This window comes from Chiloscyllium plagiosum, chromosome 4 (assembly GCF_004010195.1).
Source record: "Chiloscyllium plagiosum isolate BGI_BamShark_2017 chromosome 4, ASM401019v2, whole genome shotgun sequence".
Lineage (NCBI taxonomy): Eukaryota > Metazoa > Chordata > Chondrichthyes > Orectolobiformes > Hemiscylliidae > Chiloscyllium > Chiloscyllium plagiosum.
In genome coordinates this window covers 98,788,700-98,814,639 of record NC_057713.1, presented here as the reverse complement: position 1 = coordinate 98,814,639, position 25,940 = coordinate 98,788,700, and the positions used below count along the sequence as shown (strand labels likewise).

At 40.1% G+C, this 25,940-nt stretch overlaps 1 protein-coding gene across 12 annotated transcripts in view; it reads left to right on the top strand.

Annotated features, from left to right (window-relative positions):
• Positions 1 to 20,700, top strand: part of pomgnt2 (protein O-linked mannose N-acetylglucosaminyltransferase 2 (beta 1,4-)) — a 42,154-nt gene extending 21,454 nt beyond the window's left edge. For 9 of the 12 annotated variants that reach the window (XM_043688714.1, XM_043688705.1, XM_043688715.1 and 6 more), the window contains one exon: positions 15,990 to 20,700. In XM_043688714.1, the coding sequence (XP_043544649.1) occupies positions 16,062 to 17,816 (1,755 nt within the window). In that variant the 5' untranslated portion in view covers positions 15,990 to 16,061 and the 3' untranslated portion in view covers positions 17,817 to 20,700. The other 3 variants (XM_043688717.1, XM_043688709.1, XM_043688716.1) reach the window with 3 other exon arrangements.
• The last annotated feature ends 5,240 nt before the right edge of the window (positions 20,701 to 25,940 follow it).

Sequence of the window (25,940 nt, the reverse complement as noted above, 5' to 3'; positions counted from 1 at the left end):
CAGCTTGGCGTCTTTTACCGTGTCCATCAGGGCTCTGGACGTGGCGTCCAGTTTACTGTCCCCCCCACCGAATCGTCCATCTGCGTCAATGATACAGTTGAAGTCTCCGGCCGGAATGACCGGCCTGGATGTAGCCAGCAACAGTGGAAGCTGCTGCAGGACGGCCAACCGTTCACTCTTACCCGCTGGGGCGTACACATTAATCAGTCTCAGGGGAGCATTCCTGTACATGATGTCGGCGACGAGGAGGCGCCCGCCCACCACCTCCTTAACCTCGGAGATGGTGAGGTTGCCTCCTCTCAACAGGAGGCCCGGCTATCATTGCCCCCTGACCAAACTGACGGCCCATGAGCCCATAAGCTCGACCATCTCCTGTAGCTGCTGAGGTGCGGTATCCCACACTCCTGCAGGAATAGGACGTCGGCTTTAACGTTGGCCAGGAAGGCCATCGTAGAAACACATCGCGTAGCCGATTTGATGCTATGCACATGATGCTGGCAACTCTTATTTTAACAGTTTACAAGGTTAACAGTGTCCATTTGCTGCTGGTCTTGCCCCTCTGGGGTAGCTGTGTGCATTCCCGTGGTGAACTGCGAACTGGTGATCTGAAACAAACAGAAATTGCTGGCAAAGCTCAGGAGCTTTGGCAGCATCTGTGGGGAGAACTAATGTTTCGAGTCCGGTGACTATTTTCTTCATATTTTTTAGTGGTCTCGGGACAGAGAGTAGATATGTGATTAGAAGCTCAGATCGGTTAAAAAGGATATAAGTGTGAGAACGGGGACAATCAATCTAACAACAGAGACTGTGGAGAAGTCCTGAAAAATGTTTATGCCTTCTTAATTAACATTAAATCCAATGCGCCAGTCTATCCTCTAGATTAGAACCCAGACAGCCAATCTCGCCTGTTTAAAACTATAGCCTGCAGCACCAGTACTGCAACTAGGGAACAAAGCGCAACACTGCAGCCGTTTCTCGAGTTGAAACCCCCTGTTTGACCGAGCCGGGGGTAGGGGCTCTAAAGGTAGTGTACGTGACTTGTGACGTGTCCAAGAGGCAGGAGGTTGTTGTTGTGGTGGTGGCGCCGGCTCGGAGCTGGCATTGGCAGACTGTGACAGTGACAACGACAACGTCTCAGTGAGTACCAGAGCTTTGGCCAGCGACAGTGTGGGAACAAATGGAGGCTCTGCTGCTGAAAGAGCTACATGCGTGAACTATTCCACACACAGTTTAATGATAAGAGTCTGTAACAACAGCCGTAATGTATCTGGTTGGTGAAATGTATCTGAGACATTGCAATGCTGATAGTGTTTCTTTTCGATACAATGTGTCCCTGTGATACAATGTGTCTGTTTTTAAATGTGTATTGACATTGCCCGGTAGATATCACGGACTGTTCTGTGAAAAGATCACCCAGCCTTTGCCAAATGCTCAATGCTGCCTCTGATGAAGAAGGAAAGAAATATGGTGATGTGTGAGAATCCGGCCCACTCATCCACCTGCTAGTCCTTTTTACAGAGCAGCCTCTGCCCGAGGCCTAAGAATATTTCTTCCCGCGTTATTGCATGTGGGTGTTATTGATGTTGCTCTTATTTGACGTGCTGTCGGGTGAAAGCAGGGAATTATTCGAAAATATATCAGCCCTGTAACTCCGTTGAAAAGCCAGTGTGAGTGGTTTGTAATATTCATGTTTTGACTCTGATGTGCAAAGTGTGTTGGATCAAAAAGACTAAAAATAATGTATGGCCCAAAAATTTACAAACATTGAAAATTACTCTCTGATCTCATCCCCAGATTTATCTCTTTTCCTGTAGTATTAAAGGGAAATGCCATACTAGCAGATAAACTTCACAACTATGATCCAGATATAAGAGCATCCAATTGCAATGCCGTAAGAAGACTTTTAAAAAATGTGGCTATTTTCGCACCTTAACACACTCTTGAGTTTCAAACTACGTAGCATTTGCTATATTTTTTGAAACGCAGTAGTTTCTCAATCTCTTTTTCTCGCCAGAGGCGTGGTGATCCTCAGGTTGAACTCACCATTGGTGTCTCTCATGAAAGAACAGCCCTGGTCACTGCTGTAAAACTGGCGAGTGCTAAGTTCTGATAGTTGATTAATGTGTGTTAATGGTGTAATACAATTACTTGTTGTCTTCCAAAATCTGCTTCTAATCTCTAGCCTATACTCATCCTTGTTTTTCACACTTTGGTCCCCATTTTTAATATTGTGTGGTGCAAATGAAATGTACTGAGTGTAACTGAACATTGGTTAGCATCCCCACTTTTCAAAATGCATGATGGATATTCCATTGGTTTCATTTTCTCCTCTCAACTAAAAGCAGTGACTTTTGCTAAGTTCAAATGTGTTCACTGTTAACCTTCATATATCTTACACAGTTTTTTTTGATAAAAGTCATCATGTGACCATTTCTGCCTTTCACTCTAAAACCTTTGTCTTTCATTCCTGGAAAGGTTGGGGTTTAGAGGTTAAGCGATTGAAATGTCTTAAATGGATGCACATAATGGGCCGTTGCCAAACTTCACTACATTTTATATCCATGTAATTTTCTTTACTGTTGACTTACGTCAGCAGTAGCTCAGTAGATCAAAAGGTTGTGGACTCAAGTTCCACTCCAAACTTCAGCACAATCTAGGGGAACACTCCAGTGTAATATTGATGGAGTGCTGCTCTGTCAGAGGTGCTGTCTTTCAGCTGAAAAGTAAAATAGAGATCATAACTTCCCCCTCAGGTGGATGTATGAGAGTCTGGGCCATTATTTCAAAGAAGAGCAGGGATGATTCCCCCACTGGTGTCTTGACCAATGTTTATTCCCTCAACACTATTCTGAAACAGGTTCTCTAGTCATTGTCACATTGTTACTTCTGGGGGCTTGCTGTGCACAAATGAGCTGTATTATAACAATCTCTATACTTAAGAAGCACTTGTTCAGCTGCAAACCACTTTGGGATGTCCTGGGAAAGCTTCAATACTGTATAAATGCAAGTATTTTCTTAAACAGAGCAGTAGTCTTGTAGTGTTGTAACACAGCTACTGATTTCCTGTCACCACCTTTGTTCTACTGGCTAAGACCCATTACATCTCTCAAGCTTTCCATAAAAGATGTGTGGCCTTATAATACCATATATGAACAACACATCACGTGTTAACAATAATCCTCCAGCTGTACCATGTAGCTCATTGGAACAGGTAAGGACAATTCAGCTCCAGGAGCCTGATCCCCAGCACCCCCAACCACATCCTGATTGATGTTTCTTAATGTCATTGGACTGCTTTGGCTCTTTACCATTTATACTCTCTTGTAGAAAATAGCTATTAATTTCAGTTTCAAATGTGAAATTCAACTTCTGAGCCTCAAAAGCTTTTTTTCTACGAAAAAGTTCCAGATTTCCAGTACCCTTTGACAAACACCTTCCTGATATCATTCCAAGCAATCTTAATTACTCTAATTTTAATATTCTGCTCTCTTGTTCTGTACTCTGTCCCATCAAGTGAATACCTGGCTTGTCTATGTAATTTGTTTTCATAACCCACTTTTAGGCCAAGTATCATACTGATGAATCTGTGCTGCAACCCTGTTAAAGTATCCTTCCTGGTATCCATTGCTCAGAAACAAATGCAGTGCTTCAAATGATTTCTAAACAAAGTTTTTTTGTAACTAAAGCATAACTTCAATGTCTTTGTATTCCAGCTATTCTGAGATAAAGCTAGCTTTCTATTAGCTTTTAGTTTTTCCCTCTGTACTTAGTCCAAAACTACTGCAAATCCTACTTCTCTCAAAATCCTTTGGTCTAACATTCTTTGATGCAAACTGGATAAAATTATTCTGCCATATTTTTACTCACTCACTCATAACCTATCAATTTCTCTTTACAATGTTCTGCTTCCGTCTGCATTATCTGCTGTGCCACTTAAATTATCATCATCAGAAAACTTGGAGGCATTGCTTAACTGGAACCTAATGTAAGTCTCTGTCTTCCTTCATCCAGATAATATATAAGTGCAATGAAAAGCTGCAGCCCCAGTACCAATCCCATTCTGCCAATTTGAATACAAAACCATTAACATCATTCTTTGTCTCCTCCCTCCTTATCCAATTTTCCCCATCCAAATAATCTGGCTGCTGCTAATTATATGTGCCCTCATCTTTGTCAGCAGTCTTGTATATGGATTACCTGGAAGTTCCTGTAAACAGTGTCCATGGATATACTCCCTTTATTGTTGGCGATCACATGGGGTAATGCTAACTTCATTCTTTGAGCTCTTCAAATAGAAAAATATCACAGCTGACCAAAGTGTACAAGTTAAGACTATTGGCCTGATTTATTTGTAGATAAATTGGAACAAGGAAGTCAAATGCTGTAGAAAAAGCATAAAAGATCCTGAGGGATGTTGACAGGGTGCATGTGAAGAGAATGTTTCCTCTTATAGCCGAATCAAGACCATGGGTCACTATTTTAAAATAAGGAGTCAACCATTTAAGACATAGATAAAGAAAATATTTTCTCATAGCGCGCCATGAGTCTTTGGAATTCTCTCAAAAGGCAATGGAAACACAGCTTTGAATATTTTTAGGTGGGCTGGATGGATTCCTAATGATCAAGGGGGTGAAGATTATCGGGGATAGGATGGAACCTGGAGTGATCAGATCAGCCAAACAATCTGGCTGCTGCTAATTATATCTTATTGAATGGCGAAGCAGTGTTGATAAGCTGATTAGCCTACCCCTGCTCCTAATTCACATGATCCATATGTAATACACTATCAGAGTTTGGTTGTGTGATGTGTTGAGTTTATTTCTAGGATTTTACTTCAGCTGCATGATCTGCCTCTATCTTGTGAGCTGACATCAAATGAGACCTGATTATGGGAGTAAGCCAGCTGTGCTAATTACACTTTTTTTTGTGTTGCATTTGTTAATTCTTTGTGGGAATATTCAAGAAAGGTTTGCAAGTGAAAGTGGCTGGTTACAACCACACTAACCAGATTTAATGTTTGTTCAGATAGAGCCTTGTATAGCCACTCAGCAAGACCCACTGCACCCTACTACTTTCCCATTTGACAACCTGCATGAACACCTCATGATGGAACTCTAAATGTGACCCCTTCTCATAAAGCATTGTATGACACTGTATACCTGATCCATATTATCCTTGGTCTGACTCTCATATAGTAACTTGTGATTCCTTGTACTGTGCTTGGTAAACCACCTACCCACCCCCACTCAGTCCCCATATAGTGCTTCACAGGGTAGACATGAAGAGTCTAGGCCCAGAGGGCATAATCTCAGAATAAGGAGTCGCACATTCAAGGCAGAAATGAAGAGGGATTTTTCTCTCAGCGAGTAGTGAATTTGTGGAATTCTTTCCTGCAGAGGGCTGTTGAGCCTGTATCATTAAGTGTATTCAAGGCTGTGAAAGTCAGATTTTTAAAAAATCAGTAAGGAAATCAAGGGTTGTGGGGAAATGGCAGGAAAATGGAGTTGTGGATTATCAGATCAGCCATGACCCTATTGAGTGGCAGAGCAGACTGAATGGAATAAATGGCCTACTTCCACTCCTGTGTCTTGTCTTGAAGAGGAATCCAAAACTGTACTTACTAAGGACTGTAAATAGTTTAAATGTTGGTATATGTTGCTCCATTTTCAAGTGATTCTGCTAGCAACACTTGTACTGAGCTTGGTTTGGGAATAGACACTTCAAATACAATCCACATGCTTTACACTTTGATGGTTTCTGGATGCTGCAGTTGGACAAGATATCGAACCTAATAAAAAGAAAAGCAATTAAATTAATGCAAATTATTTTTAACAGTACACATGTAGCTGCCCTTTTGACAGGTTAGGACTGAGGTTTCAGCTGTATAACTGTAAGATGTAGGAACAGAAATAGGCCATACAGGTACAAGCCACTGCAAGCTTTTTGCTTCCACCACCAAATCACCTGAGTTACTTTTTTGCTTTATCCTCCATCTCCAAATCACCTGTGTTTCTGAATTGACTACCGGTTTACGTGCAAAACTCATAAGGGCAGTGCAATGATGACAGAACTGAGGGAAAGATAGAAGGCCAAATACAATTGGAGTTAGATGGTGAGAGAAGGCATTCCACTCCCCTGGGATGCCCACTTCCTGTAAGGGCATTGAGAGTTTTGCTGGAAACTGCATTCTCTCTCTCTCTCTCTCTCTCTCTCTCTCTCTCTCTCTCTCTCTCTCTCTCTCTCTCTCTCACACACACATCAGGCCCAGGAGCAGACCCATGGGATCTTCTGACTTGTCTTCCCCCTCTGCACCCTCAGGAGTAAAATGAACAACAAAATGTTTCCAATAACTAAAAAGGGAGTGCAACCACCTACAACCAATATTTATATGGTCAATGAATTCCATAGCACTGCAAAATAAACAGTTCACAGGGAACCACTGCAACCTATGACTAGATGGGACAGCTGTGTACAATACCTTCCACCTAACTGATATTCTCCCATTCAACCTATTCAGGAATGTTAGTACATACTTCTGGAGCAGGTGAGATTTGAACCCAGGCCTCCTAGCAGAGGGGCAGGGACACCATCAATGCACTACAAGAACCTTTCCACTCTATTTGCAATGTAATTTTGCTTGATTGCACAAACAGAATGCTATTCTAAAGTCTTTCCACTGCAGCCTATGAAATAATGCCAGGGTTTGTGGTTGTTCATTCTCTGCAATTCCCTCACTAATTGAATGATCAATGCATGGACTGACTTATCAATAAAGCAGCTGAGGTAAAAGCCCTGAATATTTTTAAGAGCCAGCAATAGGTGGACTAGAGATTTAAAAAAAAAATGAGCAAAATGGCCGGTACAATCAGAGCAACTTGGAATGTTTCTATGCAGGCTAAAGTGATTCAATGAAACTGTGTCTTTTAAAGATAAAATAGCTCCCATGCCCACTGTTAAAATAATACAGTTAAAGCATCTGTTATTCTCTGCTTTTTGTTGACTGTCCATGGAATACTAGCTGCTTGCAGTAAAGTTAGAAAGGAAAAGACTTGCATTAGTATAGCACTAATAAAAATCTCAGGTCATTTCAAAATGCTTTACAGCCAACTGAATATTTCTGAAAGTAGCCACTGTTGTAATGTACAAAACTGAGCAGCCACTTTATGCATACATTTGTAATTCTTACATTGCTATTAGATTTATAGATGCTGATTGAGGGATAAATATTGGCCTGTGGAAAATTGGCTGGGGAAAATTTTCCTGCTCTTCTTTAAAATGATGGAACAGAATTTTTTACATTCACCTGAGGTGGCACATGGGTCCTCAGGTTAACCCCTCACCTGGAGGACTGCACTGCCGATAGTGCAGCATTCCCTCACTTGTGAGCTGGGAATGTTGGCTTTTACATTTTTAGACCTTATGCTCAAGTCACATTGTGTTACTAGTGAGATGCAGAAGCCCAGATCAAGTAGAGAATCATGGAATCCATATAGTGTGAAAGCAGGACATTTGACCTGCACCATTGAGTCTACACCAACCCTCTAAGCATTCCACTCAGACCCATCCCCTACCCTATCCTTTTAACCCTGCACTTCCCATGGCTAATCCATCTAACCTACACATTCTAAATATTACGGGTCAATTTAGCATGGCCAATCCACCCAAACTGCACATCTTTCCTCACAACTGAGGAAACCTGTGCAGACACAGAGAGAATGTGTAAGGTCCATACAGACAGTCCCGAGGGTAGAATCAAATCCAGGTCCCTGGCACTGTGAGGCAGCAGTGCTAACCAGTGCACTACCGTGCTGCCCATTGAGCTTCACAAAATATAAATTTAAAATCAGCTTAAAATGTCAATCCAGCAGCTTTTGAGCAAGTTGGAGCCCTGATCTACAGTTGCTACTGGATACTGAAAGCCAGACTGATAACGTGTCAGTCAGAACCTGGTACTTCAAACAGCTTCAGATTTTTCTTTGTAAAAGCCACTGATGTATGCTATAACTTTATATCAAACAATAGTCCATATCTGACCATTTGTCAAGATTAGAGTGGTGCTGGAAAAGCACAGCAGGTCAGGCAGCATCTGATGAGCAGGAAAATTGATGTTTTGGGCAAAAGCCCTTCATCAGCCCTTTTCCTGCTCCTCGGATGCTGCCTGACCTACTGTGTTTTTCCAGCACCACTCTAATCATGACTCTGATCTCCAGCATCTGCAGTCCTCATTTTTGCCATACCTGATCATTTGGCTGTTTCCTTGCAGTGCCACACATTGTGAAATTACTCGATAGGGTCAAACATTTTCTGCTTTAAATCAGGAAAATACAAAAGGGTATTGGTGCTGTAAAAAAAGTCAGGAGATGGGAGTGAGGGAAATGATGTGGGATGTAATTAAGTGAAGTACACTAGAGGGCCTGAAAGCCCTGAATGCTGCAATGTTGCTATTGACCAATAAGTCAGTGTAGACAATTGTTAAGACCTACACTCAGCTTCCAGGTGTTGAGATCAGTTTTGTTGTCAGTACAGGGGATTCAAAATGAAGCAGGCAGTGCCAGGAACAAACACATTTCATGTAATATTAAATTATGTTGAAGTCCAAACATGCTTCAGTGCCTTACAGAATATGCAACAAATATTGGAATAAGAACTGACAGCTGCCTGTAGCCATGGAAAACAATTTTGACTTATTTTATGACAGCTTTGCTACATGCACTATAGTGTTTCAAGTACTTGTTAAGTAATGAGGCAGTTTAACCTGTCAAATCATTTCTGTAGGATGGTCTACAAATTGTTTAAGTCTGCCCAGATCAGAATTGTCTAACAAGCAGCATGATTGCCATTATGCAGCCCACCAAGGGGTCCTGTGTGTCTAAGCATGCCTTTCTTCAAATTGTAGCTAAGTATAACTAGGAGATTTGGAAAGGAACAGCTCCTCCAGTCAGATGCTGTATCCCCAAGGTGTTTGTTGCTGATAAGCTCACTCATGATCCCATGAGTAGCCATTGCAAGAGACAAAGTCTGTGAAGGAGCACTGGAACATGATTGCTTTCACTCAGTCCGAGGCTGCAGCTGCAGGACAGGGACTGGGAGAGACTGGCTTGAGGGAGGAACATAAAATGAGTGAGGCAGACCATTTGGGGTAGGTGATTGGGTTTTTATGTGAGTGAGTGAACAAGACTGAGTCAAACATGCAGCCTTCTTATTCCCTCCTAAACCTATCCACTCATAAGGGCAGTGCAATGATGACAGAACGGAGGGAAAGGTCGAAGGCCAAATACAATTGGAATTAGATGGTGAGAGAAGGCATTCCACCCCCCTGGGGCGCCCACTTTCTGTAAGAGCATTGAGAGTTTTGCTGGAAACTGCATTCTCTCTCTCTCTCTCTCTGTCACACACACATCAGACCCAGGAGCAGACCCATGGGATCTTCTGACTTGTCTTCCCCCTCTGCACCCTCAAGAGTAAAATGAACAACAAAATGTTTCCAATAACTAAAAAGGGAGTGCAACCACCTACAACCAATATTTATATGGTCAATGAATTCCATAGCACTGCAAAATAAACAGTTCACAGGTAAGATGGAAGTGAAGAAACCACTCTGAAAGGCAAAGCACTTCCAGCCCTACTTTCATATGAATTCCACCAAAGCCAACACAGTATGGACTAAGGTCAGTATTAATTGAGCCCAACTCCTTTAGTCCCATTCCTGGAGACTAGCTTTTTTATTAAGGTTCCAGATGTCGCCCTTTCTAGAAAGGGATTTGAACCGAGATGCCCAGAGAATTAGCCTGGGTCTCTGGCTACCTCAAGTCCAATGACATTACCACAACCACTTTCTCTGTGCTCTGCTGCTGGCTCTTGCTTATTGTAGTGGGAAAACAAAGCTTTCTGAAATTTGCTCAGTGGCCCCTGAATGACACAAAAAAGGTTGCATAAGCTTAGTTTAGAGCTATGTTGTTCATTGCCTAAACTAATTGCTATGCTCGTGTTCTAATTTATGATAGAGTGTACACTATTTTGAAGCTTTCTTGGACTGGATTTTCCTAGGTGGGTGAAGGATTCTGATCAGCAGATCCATATTTCCATTCTTACAGTTCTTCCATAATGCAGAATTATCATGTGTAGGATAACCACCACTCCTCCCACCACTGGTCCCCACTGAATAGTACCAGGTGGTAGAGTGCTTGGGTGCCAGGTAAATAGAGTATCATCTAGGTTGTGTGTCAAGGGTAGGATGGCAGAGGAGCAGAGGATAGGGTACCTGTGAGTATGATATGAAGTAGAAATGGGGTAAGGTGGAAACGGGGCCAGTTAAGTAATGCAATGTGCAGGGTAGGTCAGGGAGGATGCGGAAATCGGGTCTGGCAGTGGGGGTCGATCGTGTCAGGTCTGGTGACAATGGATTTGGAGAATGGGTCAAATCAGGGGCTGGGATATTTAATAGTCTAATGTATTTATGTCAAATTTATGTGTTTAATAATCTAACTTTTTCTGGGTAACTATTTTACTTTATTTCATTGGACCCCTCTGAATCCCCCAACTTAAATAGAGGATTTCAGGGTATATGAATTATCCTGTGGAATATTCAATTTCCTGTGCAGTTCCTTTGTAATATGTTACGATGGGGATTCCACAGGGTTCCCATGAACAACTTCCATCTCTGCACTGCATTAATGACGGCCTGGCTGATGGAACGTTGGGCCAATATATTTTTCCCCTTCATCCCTACTATTTTACTGCTTCGAGGTACTTTTGCATTGGCTGTTCAAAGAGCGTTTCACTGATTGAGCTTTGGCTCAGCTAAGTGTGTATTGTTGACCAAATCTGAAGAGTTTCATAGTGTAAATAAACACCGTTGGCATTGCATGAGGAAAGTTGTATTGATTAAATTTCTGGTGATAATTTCATGATTTTTTACATCCAATTTTGTCATTCTCAAAAGGTGGGCATTGTTGCCAAGATCAGCATTGGGTCCATCCCCAATTTGGCACATAAGAAACATGATTTCTTGCTTTCTCAGTGGACTATGGTACAGACTGTAGGGAGGATGAGCAAACTGACAACAGCACGTGTCTCAGTGTCATTCAAGTAGGGAGAGAAGAGGGACATCTCGTAATGTTGGGGAATAAATACAGGGCAGAATCTTGTAGGGATCTGAGTGATGTAGACTCTGGTGAGACATGTGGCAGAATCAAGTGACAAGTATGACCCGTCCTGACATCAGGATTAACTCCTTCCGTCTTTTATGTTTTTCACAAGCAATGCGGCAAGATTCTGACTGGTCAGTGATGAGATGCCAATTGTCAGAAGGTAAAGCTTGTAAGACACTTTCTTAAGTGTCCAAGTGGTGTTGTGAGGCAGGTTAATACTGCTGCCTCACAGCGCCTGGAAACTGAGTTTGATTCCATCCTTGGTCGATTGTCTGTGTGTAATTTGCACATTCTCCCGTGTCTGCATGAATTTCCTCCAGGTGCTCCTGTTTCCTGCTACAGCTCAAAAAGGTGCAGGTTAGGTGGATGACCACGCTAAATTGCCCACAGTGTCCAGGGATATGTAGGTTAGGTGGATTAGCCATATAGAATGCAGGGTTACATGGATAGGTTAGGGGTTGAGTATGGAATGCTCTTCAGAGTGTCGGTGTGGACTTGTTGGGCCAAATTGCCTGCTTCCACACTGTAGGGATTCTATGATTCTAATGGCACAAATTGCCTCATTGATATTCAGCTTCCCAACTTGCCAAACAAGCTTGTTGTCAGTAAAAACCTGACAAGGAAACAAAGCAAGCGCCTGTCAGATTCAGCTGTCTGCTTGATCTGAATGATCTCCATTCTGGAAACGGGGCATCAACATTTCTGGACACTGGCCACACATATCCCACCTCCACAGATGTTGGTATCTAGCATATTGCCAGACTTACTGAACCCTCACGGCATATCTCCAACTTACCGATTCTTCGGTACATCAGTGTTGTACCTCTGTCTGTACTGGCAACTATCCTTTTAATGTTGCTACAAGGAAGCTGCTCAGGTACACACACCTAGCTCATGAACTGGACCAAGCTGCATCAATGGGCAAGTTACTCACTGCCATACCATTCACGTTCTGAGCCTGCCTGGTTGCTCAAAGAATCCACAGCTTTACAATCCCATGTAATATATCTTTTTTTGGCCTTGCTCCCTTAGCTAGAGGTACTAGGCTCATATTACTGCTGTCTTGCATTGTTTAGTGCACAGTCAAAGTCTGGCATAAAGTTAGGAAACTTCCCATAGTTATCAACGAGTGTCAGTCAAGTCTTAGCCTTTGCTGAGGGGTTCCTAATATGATATATCAAGTGCAGCCTTCAATACAGGTCCAGACGAGCCATGTGCTTGTTGCAAATCTGATGCATACTGCCATCCACCCAACTGACCTCTGCGCCGACCAATCTATGTACATATGTTTTCATGCATGTTGTGGCATAGAGTTATAGAGACTCCAATTTCTTCCCATCAAATGGATGATTAGGTATCTGCCTCACTCTTTCTGCTTGTCATTGGCGTGTGCTGACAGTTTGGAATTTCAGCCTGTGTGGACACATTATGATGAGTTCTTCCTTCGCCATCAAGTCATGGAGTGGGATGTGGAACCAGAGCTTCTAGATCAGAAGCAGGAATACTACCACAGGGCTTTGTAACATAGGCTAATAATCCCTGCAAAATATATATGGTTAAGGGATGATTTCATTAAGATTTTTCTGACTTTTAAGGGAATTGTTAGGGTTGATGGAGGGAAACATTTTCTACTCCTGGAGGAGCTGAAAACAAGGGGACATTGACAGGGCATCCAGCAAAGCATTCAGATACACTTCCTGACAAAAACAGTGGAAGAAGTGTAGAGCTCTTTCCCACAAATAACAGTAGGCATTAGTTCAATTAATAACTTTAAATTTGGGAATCCATATATTTTTGTTAGACGAGAATATAAAAAATATATAGAGCCAAAGCAGATTAATGCAGTTAAGATAAAAAAGTCATTGAATGGCAGAACAAGCTGAAAGACCGAAATACTCTCCTCCTGTTCATTTGTGATCACAACATTATAAACCAAGCTGCAATTTTATATTATGTGAAGCACAGTTAATCTGAATGCAGAATTTTTTTTGGCACCAATTAGGTTTGCAGCTGAGAGTAGCCAATTAAAACACATTCACTTACAACTGGGAATTAGTCATCATGGAGTCAAAATTGCTTTTCAATGCTTCATTTATTTTGAAAGTCAATCTATTATAAAATGATGAACCATAAGTAAGATGGCAATCAGACTACAACGCAAGGAACATGTTTCTGCTCCACAGTCACTCTGAAGTTCAAGTATATCTGAACATAAATCCCACCTGACTCCCAAGTTCAGAAATGTTAGACATTCTTGAAGAGCTAGAATAGATTTCAAGGTCAAATTCAGGATGAGAAGTGCTTAAGAACCCTCAGGGAGCAGTATCATAGATTGGAACATCGCAGTTATACATCTGGGAGTAAAACCAAGATAGTGGCTGGTTAGAAATGTTCTTGCAACTGCTGGTGGGCAAGAAGCTGTAAGAATTTATTTTAGATTCTGATGCAATAATATTTCCGTAGTATAACCTGAGATCCACCTCTATTGAGCACACCTAACCTATAACATCTCTGTTGCTCTTAGATCAGGTTGGTTAATTAGGAGATGGAGTGAAGATTTGTTTCAGCCAAGACATGGAAATCCATGATGTTGGAGATAATGGATGGAAAGGCAACCTACTGGGGAGGGGAGGGGGAGGAATGGTAAGAATATTCTGTAACTATAGCAAGGTGGCAGACAGTAGAAAACACAACTTCTTGTGCTGTATGAGAGGAGAGTTGGATGAAACCCAATATGGGATGAGGAACTATCCCAGTGGTTTTTTTTCCCCAGAGGGCTGTCACTGGGGCGTAGTGTGATCATGCTTTAATACATTGATTATTCATTATCAGCTTCACAGGAAACTTCTGAATATGAGAGAGAGTGATTATACATATGCATCCATAAACATACATTAATTTATTCTGAAAATAGACAAACAATATTTGACATAAATAGCATTCCTGACTAAAGCTTTTGCTGTACTTGAAAAAAAAAAATTTGCTGTTTTATTCATGTTCTACACAAGTCTGGTTTGCACCTGGTTCCCACATTCACATCTGCAAGTTGGCTGTGAAAATGTTGACCTTGTGTTTATTTCTGTCCTTGTTCAGTTTCTTGGAGAATTACAAAGAGCACCAATGTGTCCAGCCTTTGGGAAGCTAACAATTGTAGGAAGCAGCTATAGAAGCAATAGATCAGGGGAGAGGGTTAGATACAGCTAGGAGGATAGGAGTGGCCAGATAGCAACTAAAGAACCTTCACCACTTTCAATTTAATATTACTCCAAATACAATTGGTTAGAAGTGAGCAGTTTCATCGTTGGGACATCACTGCAGTTTAATTTCTGACCGTAGAAATGTTTGAATTAATATATTGATGTCAGATGGCTATAGAGTATGTAAATTCATTGAATAGTTTATGAGCACTGCTGGGGAGGGGAGTGGAATGAATGTAACAAAATATACTGGAGTGTGTCTTGTGAAAGGAGTGAGTCAAGTTAATTATTGTACTAACCTCTATTAAATGCTTTAGAAATGTTATACATACTTACATGATTGCATCATTAGTATATGCATTAACAATTTGCATTTATACAGCACCTTGTCATAGGGAGCCATTGGAGTACTCTCCTTGGGTGTTTGATAGTGTAATGGTTACATTATTTTTGTATGAAATAATATTCTGTGATCCTTGAGTTCTTTTCAATGATAAAACTTTTTTAAAACATTGAGCTAGTTGGTAATAATTGTATGTTAAGAAGTGTAGATGTAATGAGTTAACTAATTATTTGTTGTTTATGAAATATCAAACTGGCTTCTGTTTAAATGACATGGAGTGGAAGAATGCTGGGGAAGCAAATATTTTCAGCGCAATATATTCCCACCCAACCACACAGGAAGAAGGGCCACTGATGGGAAGGTGGAAAGATAAGAGCATAAGAAATAGGCGCAACAGTAGGTTATTTGACCGTTCCAGCCTGCCCTGATGTTTAATAAGTTCATGGCTGAACTTCTATCTCCACTTGATTTTTCCCATTCCATTCCCACATCCCTTGATTTCCTTAGCACCAAAAACCTATCAATGAGCATCCATAGATCTCTGAGATAGGGAATTCCAAACGTTAGAAGAAAACCTGTATTTTGAAATTCTCAACCTCATTCTCTGATCTTTTAATGTCCTCACCCTTCTCTACTTCTGAAACTGTCCAGGATTTCTGCTCTCCTTAATGGTTTTGACTATTGCTACTCCAGCATTGGCAGCTGTACTTCGGGTGGCATGGTGGCACAGAGGTTAGCACTGCTGTCTTTTAGCGCCAGAGACCCGGGTTCAATTCCCGCCTCAGGCAACTGCCTGTATGGAGTTTGCACATTCTCCCCGTGTCTGCGTGGGTTTCCTTCGGGTCCTCCGTTTCCTCCCATAGTCCAAAAATGTGCACGTTAGGTGAATTGGCCATGCTAAATTACCCATAGTGTTAGGTGCAGGGGTAAACGTAGGGGAGTGGGGTTGGATGGGGGCGGGTCGTTGTGGACTTGTTGGGCCGAAGGGCCTGTTTCTACACTGTAAGTAATCTAATCTACCTGCAGTTGCCTAGTGCCAAGATCATGAATTCTGTACCTGAATCCCTGTCCGTCTTTTTTTTATTTAAGATGCTCATCAAAGCCTTTTGAACAAGCTTATGGTTACCTATCTGATTTAATGTCGAATTTTGTTTGTATTCCTGGGTTATTCTATTAAAGGTGCTATATAAAAGCAAATCATTAGTTGGTAGTTCATTTTACATTGAGTGTACAATAGAATTTCTCAAAGGTTTTGATTAGAAGTTACTGCCTGATAATACTATCTTCTTCTTTTTAAAGAATCCTGACTTCTGCCTTGGCTGAAGAAGCTCTCATCACCAACTCCTGGCTGTGAAATGCATCCGTCCCTACATGCATAGACCACATTGCAGAATGAGCATAGCGATTGTTTTAAATGCTTTACTTGTGTCCATCCTAGCGGCTGTGTTGTGGAAGTATGCTAAGCTGTGGGAACATGCTATGTCCATAGAGGAAGAGTTGTTGCTTTCTCAACAGACTCAAGAGCTGTCCCAAGTAAAGATTGACTACCATGCTGCATTGCAAGCCCTCATGGAAGATGGCACCAGAATGGCTTGTACAGGAACAATGCACACTGAGCGGATCTGCCGGTTTGAATCCCTCTGCTACTCTACTAATATTGATGAGTTTGTTTTCTTTCACAGCAATGCTTCTATCTTGCTGCCAAATCTAGGTTCTCGGAGGTTCCAGCCTGCTCTGCTGGACTTATCTTCTGCTGAAGATCATAGTGCACAGTACTTCAATTTTGTAGAGTTGACTATTGATGCTCTTCAGTTCATGCCAAAACCTGTCTTTGTGCCAGACGTCGCATTGATTATGAACCGTTTCAACCCAGACAACCTCATGCATGTCTTTCATGATGATCTCCTCCCAATCTACTACACCATGCAACTGTTCCCAGACTTGGACCAAGAATCACGATTGGTGTTTATGGAAGGTTGGAATGAAGGGCCACACTTTGACCTCTACAAATTGTTTAGCAACAAGCAACCCCTTCTGAAGGATCACCTGAAAGGTCTCGGAAAGCTGCTTTGCTTTACAAAGTCTTATGTTGGATTGTCAAAAATGACCACTTGGTATCAGTATGGGTTCATCCAACCTCAGCGACCAAAAGCAAACATATTGATATCGGGGAATGAAATTAGGCAATTTGCAAACTTCCTGGTGGAAAAATTAAATGTTACCACAGACTCCAGTGGTGAAGAGTACATTGTGGTGTTCAGTCGCACAATTAATAGATTGATTCTGAATGAAGCGGAATTAATCTTGGGTTTGGCACAGGAATTTCAGATGAAGACTATTGTGGTGACTCTGGATGACCATTCCTTTAGTGATCTTGTGCGATTAATTCGCGGAGCCTCTATGCTGGTCAGCATGCACGGAGCTCAGCTGGTGATGGCACTCTTTCTGCCCCCAGGTGCTGTAGTTGTTGAATTGTTCCCCTATGCTATTAATCCAGAACATTACACGCCTTATAAAACTCTGACATCTCTCCCTGGTATGGACCTACAGTATGTTGCCTGGAGGAATACTAAGGAGGTGAATACAGTTACCCATCCAAACAGACCATGGGAACAAGGTGGCATTGCTCATCTTGCTCAGTCTCAACAAGAGCGTATAAAAAAGAGCAAAGAGGTTCCTCGCCACCTATGCTGCCGAAATCCTGAGTGGTTGTTTCGTGCTTATCAGGACACCATAGTGGATATCCCATCAGTGATAAGTGCCATTCATCAGACAGTGGGATCCAAACTTCCTCTCAAAAAGGTTATTTCAAGCAGTTTAATATATCCTGGAAAAGTAAGAGATTCCAAGTGCCATCCCCCTGATCAGGTCACAAATGTTGGAAAGTTATCCATTTCATGGGAAGTACCTTGGAACCTAAAGTATTTAAAAGTAAAAGAGGTGAAGTATGAGGTATGGATCCAGGAACGAGGTGAGAATACCTACATGCCTTACATCCTGCCTTACCAGAACTATACATTCATGGAAAACATTAAACCATTTACAGCCTACATGGTTTGGATAAGATGCATCATTAATGAAAACCTTCTTGGCCCCTTTGCAGAGGTACTGACTTGTAACACATAATGCAGTTTGTTAGACAGACAAGAAGAAACATCATGTGCTTCAATAAATTGTGTGACTTAGAAATGTGTAATTCAATATTCGTTAAGTCCCTGTAGCTGAAAATACTTGTAGCGAATAAAGGGACAGATGTTAAATAATAATAATAGTAGATATTTTGGGGCTTTGTACAATTTGAGTGAGCTTATAGTCAAGTGCTGCCCCGATGGAAAGAAATACAGATTCAAAGCCAATTAAGATTTGGCTGATTTGCAGTTCACCCTGGTTGGGGCAGATCGTAACTAAAATCAGTAATGTAGATTTAGACTGCTTTGTAACACAGTGGTTGGATAAAACATGAGACGTACCTGAAATCAGAAACTGAATGTCTAAGTAAGGGTTGTACCATTCACCATGGCAATGTGAATGTTTGCATTCATGTGAAGATAGTGCTAGAGTTTGCTGTTGAAGCAACAATGGCTAGCTTGCTTCCACTAACAACTTAGAAGTATTATATATCATTTGACTGAAGTAACAAAAATCAACCAAAGCTTCTTCAACAAAGGTAATGATTATAAATACTGAATGCTTGTGAGCTTTACACAGGCCTGCTGTGTTCTGAGCCACAGCTACAGAAAAGAATACATGATGATTGCATATAAGCTAAAATGAATTTGCTTGGTAAAGTGTTTGTGTTTTATAAATCTTTCTCTTCCCCTCTGTCAGAAGTTCCTATTATTAAAGCCTGGCCCAACCCAGTTGGAAACTACTTCATCGTACCTGCTTATTTGCAGAATGGTCAATTCCATCACTGTTTCTGCATAAAATACAGTAAGGGCAACTACCTTAAGATGCTAAAAACATGGCTGTTTATAGACTTTATGTTCTCTGTCTCCACAAATTGTTGTTTTCTTTTCATACATTGAGTAACCTTTGCTAAAGCAATCAGCCGAGATGCTAACTTATTTCAGTTCCCTTCTCACAGCTCTGCAATTCTGTGTGTAGTTCTCTTTTTAAAAATTACCTGATTCTAAATTACTGTCTTAAAAATCTTCTTCCAACTCTCCTCCATCTCATTTTGGAATAAAAAAAACCCCAGGTTCCACAATTGCGCCTAAATGTGTGAAATTCTACTATTAATCTTGATCATTGGCTGAACCTCTCCAGTAAAATGTTACTCCAGATATGGTTTCGCCAATATCAAGTTGCAATCTTAATATGTCCCTTTTGATTTATATGTTATAATCTTGCTCAATATTTATGTTTACAACTTTACTTGCAATAATCTTATTAGATTAAATGTAGAAGTAGAGTTAATAAATTTGCATTCCCATTGGAAAGCATAGGTCATTCAATCCAGCTCAGGTATAATGGACTGACTGCCATCTTCTGCGCTATTCATTCAATGATTCTAAATAAAATTGATGGGATAGGTATTTGCAGGTCTTGATACCCTTAGTTCCTTTTTGTGGTCATTTTTAAGTCAGGATGTTGAGCACTTTAGAAATGAAAATATTCTGATTATTTTGCCAATTTTGACCTTAGTAAAGTTCGTGTGGTTGGACTATGCTGTTAGAATATATTTGCTGAATCCCTGTTCTTCTTCCAGTGAATAGTGCATGCTGAAAATGTGTTGGTGGTGTAATTGGTAGATCTTGATTTCAGGTGTGGAAGTGCCAATCTGGCAACTGTTTTGCATTGGTGGTGCTGAGCTTCTTGGGTTGTTGGACATGCACCTTATTCAGGTGACTATTCCATCATGCTCTTGAGGTCTCCACATGGTGGTGAGGCTTTGATGGAACATACAAGTGAGTCACTGGTCAAAAAGTATCCAGTATCTGATCTTAAAGCCACTAGTTTCTCCAGTTTAACTTCTTGTCAACACATCAACAGTGGAGGACTCTGCACTGATGAGATTATTAAAGATCAGGCATCAGTGGCACCTTTTTCTTTGAGGTGGCCATTGCCAAGCACAGAAGCTGCTTTATTGGAATCATAACTTGTATTGAATGAACATGAAAAAAATGGACAGTCTGTTATGAATTATCCATATTGATTCATGTTAAAAATTGAAGAGAACATGAAATAGTGCTCTCAAGTTGTTGAATGAAATTGTAGTACTGGTGAAAACAGAACTGATTGCCAGTACTTGTAAGAATATGTCAGTGTATTCATTAACACAGATATTAGTCTTATTGCTGTTAAATGGGAGTATTCTAATGTGACATACTAATGACCATACAAATTACAGGAATAACATTTGATAAATGTGAACAGTGCTGCAGAACATCAATTTCAGTAGATGAATATAAAGAAAAACCTGCCTTTATATAGCATCTTTCACAACAATCCGATATCTCAAAGTGTTCAACAACCAATTTGTGTCTAGATCAAAGTCATGAAAATGAAAACTACACTGGTAGCAGGATGGACTGATGAACAATTGCACGAGTTTAAAATCAGTAAGAGGAATGAACAGATAAAACAAATTTAAAAAACACTTCAACCTTGGGAGCCAAGCTAAAATAATAATGTAATAGTATAAAATGTGTGCTCGGAGTGTATGTAAGATGACTATTGTGAAAGTTTTGAACTGTCATTAATATTTGTCTGATTTTTAATCTTTGTGCATTACCTTTCTTTTGAATCAGGGAATATTGACTATTTAATGAATAATTAAATTGATTTATTGCTCTATGTGTTATTAACTGTACAGACAGGAGAAACATGCTGCTTTAACTTGGTCGTTGCAGTTTATTTGATACTGTGCCCAGGTATGTTTGTGTATTATTGTTCAAGTAAAATTTGAGCCAAAGGCTGAGAGATTTTATTTTAAGTTTGTTTTTAGTGTTAACATAAATCTGTGTGGAATTTCTGTACCTTGAAGATTAAATATAGTATTAAGAGATACAGTTTCAACTCTGGATTTTTTTCTATATTTTGTCTGCACTTTTTAATTGAAATCATGAAATTGAGATCTATGCTGCAAAAACGAAATTGGCAAGTTCTCCAAATCCGTAACTACTCATATTATAATTTGCAAAATGACAGAATTAAGGGTGCAGATTCAGATAATTCCATCATTTTGTGGCTATATAGAGGTACAGAGTACAAAAGCAAGGAACTGAAGTTAAAACTTTATGATTCACTGGTTAGTCCTCACTGTTTTATCCTGTGCACCACACTTTTGGAAGAATCTTAAGGCCTTGGAGAGTTTCAAATAATGGTAACAGGGATGACAAACTTTGGAGATGTAGATTAAACAACCTAGAACCTGGGATTGTTCTTCTTGGAGCAGGGAAAGTGAAGTGGAGATTTAAAAAGTGTTAAAACATTTGTCGGGTTTGATGCGATTAACAAAAACAAAACTTCCTCTGGCATAAAATTAGCGCAGCAGATACATGGGGATGACTTACAAATTCCCTGCCAAGCCAAACATTACATTCTGATGTGGTCGTTCCTTCCTGATTTTTGGGACAAAATGCAGTAACTCCCTCCTTAACATCACAGCACACAACTTCAGCAGTTCAAGAAGGTTGCTCATCAACTTCTCAAGAGCATTTTGAGATGGTAACAAATATCTGGCCTTGCCAACGATGACCACATTCCATGAAAACAAAATCCACAGTGCCCAGTTTGTTAGGGTGATGTTGAGTTAGGAGGAACAGGGAATTGTTATAAAGAGACATGATGGATTTAAGTGACTGTGGCAGATGCAGTTCAATATGATCAAGCATGAGTTTGTCCAATCTAGCCCCGAGAAAAATGAGCTAGAATATATATTAAATAAGAACAGAAAATGCCAGAAAAATTCAGAAGTCATGTAGAAATTGCAAAGAATGGCACAGTGAATATTTATTGAAATTGATTGGAATGCAATTGAAGTAAAGAGATTCATCTTCGGTTGCACAAAGCCTTGATTAGAACCCATCTGGAGTAACTATATTCAGTTTTCTAGGAAATTAATCTCAGGAAGGCTGTGTTAGTCTTGCAGGGGATTGCAATGTAGACTCTTCAGGATGATATCCGAGCTTAATCAATTAATTTATGATAGGTCACTTTTATCTGCCATGAATCTCCTTGAATCTGGAAGATTCAGCAGGGTTTAATTGAGGTCTCTAAAACAACTAAGGGATTTGATAAGTGAATACAGCAATTATTTCTCTTAAAGTTGGACCGTGGCCATTTGGGAATATAATCAAGAAACTTTTTTTCACATTGTGAGTGGTGGAACTCTTTTCCCTTAAAAAGTTATGATTTTGAGGTCAGTTGAAACGTTAAAGCCTGAAATTGATGAGAGATTTTTCAGACAGGTGAAGTAAAGATTGATGAATAGAGTTGTGGCACACATCAACATTTTCCAGCAGATTCAGCTTGAGTAAGTTGAATGACCTTCTCCTGTTCCTATGTTACTATATCTGTGATGAGCTGAAAATCAAGGACTCTATATATAAATGTCTCATTGCAATGGTTGTTTCTGTTAGCAGTTACCTTATCAGCTAGGACTAACATGAAACAAACTGAAGTAAACTTGAATAGTTTGATATTTTGATTTTATTTTATTGTAACATGTACACAAGTACAAACGTACTGGAGTAAAGTGAAAAGTGTATTATGTCGCTATGCAAGGCGCCATCTTAGGTACAAGTACCTAGGTACAGAATCATAAGAACAACGCAGAAAGAAACAACAAAGTTAAAACTTAAACATTGCAGCAATTATAATACAGTGGCACCTTTTTAGTTTTAAGTAGAAAATAAAGAAATGAAGCTGCAAGTTCAAACGTTGCAGTCTGGCTTAACCACCGTGGGAGCACACTTTGAGGAATCACCTCGAGACTGGAAGTCCACAGTGAGTCTCCATTTCAAGGTAACTTATCAATTTTATTATTTTGTTTGACTTGGGAACAAAAATTTAAAATGGAAATACAAATTTGCACAAATCATAGGTTGCTGCACACAGAATGATGTTGCAGCTTAATAAGCAACAATTGCAGAGTTAAGCTAAGTTGGAAAACCTGACAAGCCCTTCTTTATCTGGAATTGATCATTCTGTTCACTTCAATTATCAGATTTTATGTTAAGACTAATGGAAAATCAGAATATTTGCCCAGAATCTCGAATTAAAAAGAATTCAAAGTCAAATAGATTATCCACATAGCATGTTCCCAGAATGGAATATAAAGAGAATTATATTCGCATTGGTGTCTTGCAGTAAATTGGGCAAAATGTCCAGTGCTTAAAATAGTCATCCAGAAGTTGCTGTCCAGTTTGCTCTGCTCCATAAAGTTTTCTTCAGAATTCCAGCTTGCCAGCATTCAATTATGTAAAAGGAATGAGATTGGTGAATTTACCTACTGGACACCTATCAAATACTGGAGAAAGAGTTAAGGCTGATATATTCAGATGTAAATTAATGTTTCATGTCAAGTTAGTTATTTATTTAAGTAACCTCTCTGGCCTTGAAAATTACATTTTCTAAGTGTGGAATCTTTAATCATTTGAGATTTTCAGAAACATTTAAAAAATGTTTTTCTCTGAATCCAGTTGTTCTTTCCCTCTTTTTTTTATTTTGCTTTAGTACATGGCTTTATGATAAAATCAACATTCTAATTTATACTTCCTGGTCTAAACTCTGTGTGGCTCAGTTTTCCACTTTGAGCAATTAGAGAATCATGCAGTTGCTTGTCTGCTTACATAAGCCACATAGCCTCTGCAAAAGGCACGTGTTGGAAAGAATCTTTAGAAACATTGATTTGCCGCTCAGGAGCCTGTGAAGCATTTGCTGCTCTAAGCATAAAGAATGCTGAATGGCACTTCTTCACCACTGACTGTAAATTCCAAGCCAGCGTAGCAGTGATGAAACTACACAGTCAACCTTTTTTTTTTAGTTTTGAAGAATGCAGTCTCACAGGCCAGACACAATGTACAAGAGATGTCAAGCTAGGCTGAAATTGCACTGTGTTCTTGGCACTCTGATGTGTTGATGTGTCCCTATAGGAAAATTCTTTTATCTGTTACATCAATGAAGGCTTAAACTCATATTATAAGCCAGTTGTAAGATGGTGACATTTCATCCCAATGCGAATATAATTCTCTTTATATTCCATTCTGGGAACATGCTATGTGGATAATCTATTTGACTTTGAATTCTTTTTAATACGAGATTCTGGGCAAATATTCTGATTGTCTTTCCTCCAAACACCAAGTCATCCTGTAATTTAGTATATGTCTGGTTTGGAATATACATGAGACTTGTAAATCTAAGAGTTACAAAGACGAAGCCTAGGAGTCCATGTTAAAGTAAATTAAAAAGTGTTGAAGCTGGAGCATTCCCAGTTGTTTTGTCTCTGTCACATCATTTTGATGCTAATTTCTGCATCTGTAAATATGCATTGAGGGGTGTCTGATTGGATGACAGTCTTCTTCCAGATTCTGCTTCCCTTCATCTCGAGGTTATTTTCTGCAAGGTTAAGCCAACAGATGTGATTTAGTGCAGTGGTTTCATTTCATGCTGTGACACTACTATTAAAAGCTTGTCTCTTTTATTTCTGGCTGACTGCAAAATCCTATGTTTTTTTTTCCAGTCCTTATCATTTTACTTGGCAAGGTTGTCAGAGTGGAGCTCATACACACAGCTGACAGTGCAGGTCTTCTTTATGAAAAGCAATCAGAATAAAGCAAACTTCAGACGACATAAAAACTAGAAAATAAGAAACTGAGTAGGCTATTTAGCCCTTTGAATCTGCTCCACACTCAGTACTCTGTGCGTGCTTTATCCGTATACTCTTTGATCTTTTTCGCCCTAAGAACTATATCTAACTCCTACTTGAAAACGTTCAGTATTTTGAGTGACAATGACAAACCCAGTGCAGAAATAGTATTCAAGATTTCACCTTCTCTCCTGAGTCTTAGGACAGCTTTACAGTCTTCACTCGGGAAGTCCTGAATATCAATTCACCTCATACAAATCCTAAACCTGATTATCTACACCTTTCTTGAAATGCTTTTGTATCCTATAATAACACACACCATTAAAGTTTTTAAAACATTGAAAAATACTTCCCAGGAATGTTGTTAACATTTGACATTGAGCCAGATTTTGGGACATGTTGCTAAAGGTTTGATCAAAGAGGTAAATTTTGAGGAGTGTCTTAAAATAGACTGGAGAGATGGTGAGGTTGGGGGTGAAATTCCAGAATCTGAAGCCCAGGTACTTGTCGGCACAGACTCCATTGATGGAAAACTTTTGAGGATGCTCGAGGCCAAAACTGGAACAGCATGGAAGTCTCCAAGGTTTGTAGCTACTTATATAATTTAGGAAGAAAATCAGTTACTACCTCCATATCCAATTGTTTACCATCTGTTAATAGCTTTAATTTGTATTTAGCCAATCCATAAGTGGATAACTAGTGTCATTGATAGCAAATAGGATTAATTGATAAGAGTTTGAACATAAATTTAAATGCAATGAGATTTTATCAGGTATTGTCAAGACGGTCTCAGAAGGTTCTGTGCAAAGGCCACTGGATCTGAAACATTAACTCAGATTTCTCTCCACACATTTTGCCAGACCTGTTGAGCTTTTCTAGCAATTTTTGTTTTTGTCTCAGACAAAAGTTTATGTTTGGGTTGGAAAAGTTTATGTTTGCTTTGCTTTGATTTGATTTATTATTGCCATATGTACTCGGTAGTTGGGTGCAGAACGGGCAGAGCATGCCGAAAAGTGCATAAGGGTAATGGAACAGAGCGAGGAATACAATGTTGCAGCTTAGAGAAGGTGCACAAAGAGTGAGGTCAACATTATATTTGAACGGGTAAGAAGCTGTTCTTGAATCTGTCGGTATGTGTGTTTAAGCTTTTCTACCTTCTGCCTGAGGGAGGTGGGAGGGGTCTTTGATTATGTTGGCTGCCTTTCCGAGACAGCAAGTATAGATGGAATCAATAGATGGAAAATTGATGGAAAATCAATAGATGGACTGGGCTGTGTTCACAACTCTCCGTAGTTTCTTATGGTCCTGGGCAGAGCAGTTACCATACCCAACTGTGATGCATCCAGATAGTTTGCTTTCTAAGGTGCATTGAAAAAAAATTAGTAAGAGTCTTTACGGTCATGCCAAACTTCCTTAGCCTCCTGGAGGAAAGGGGT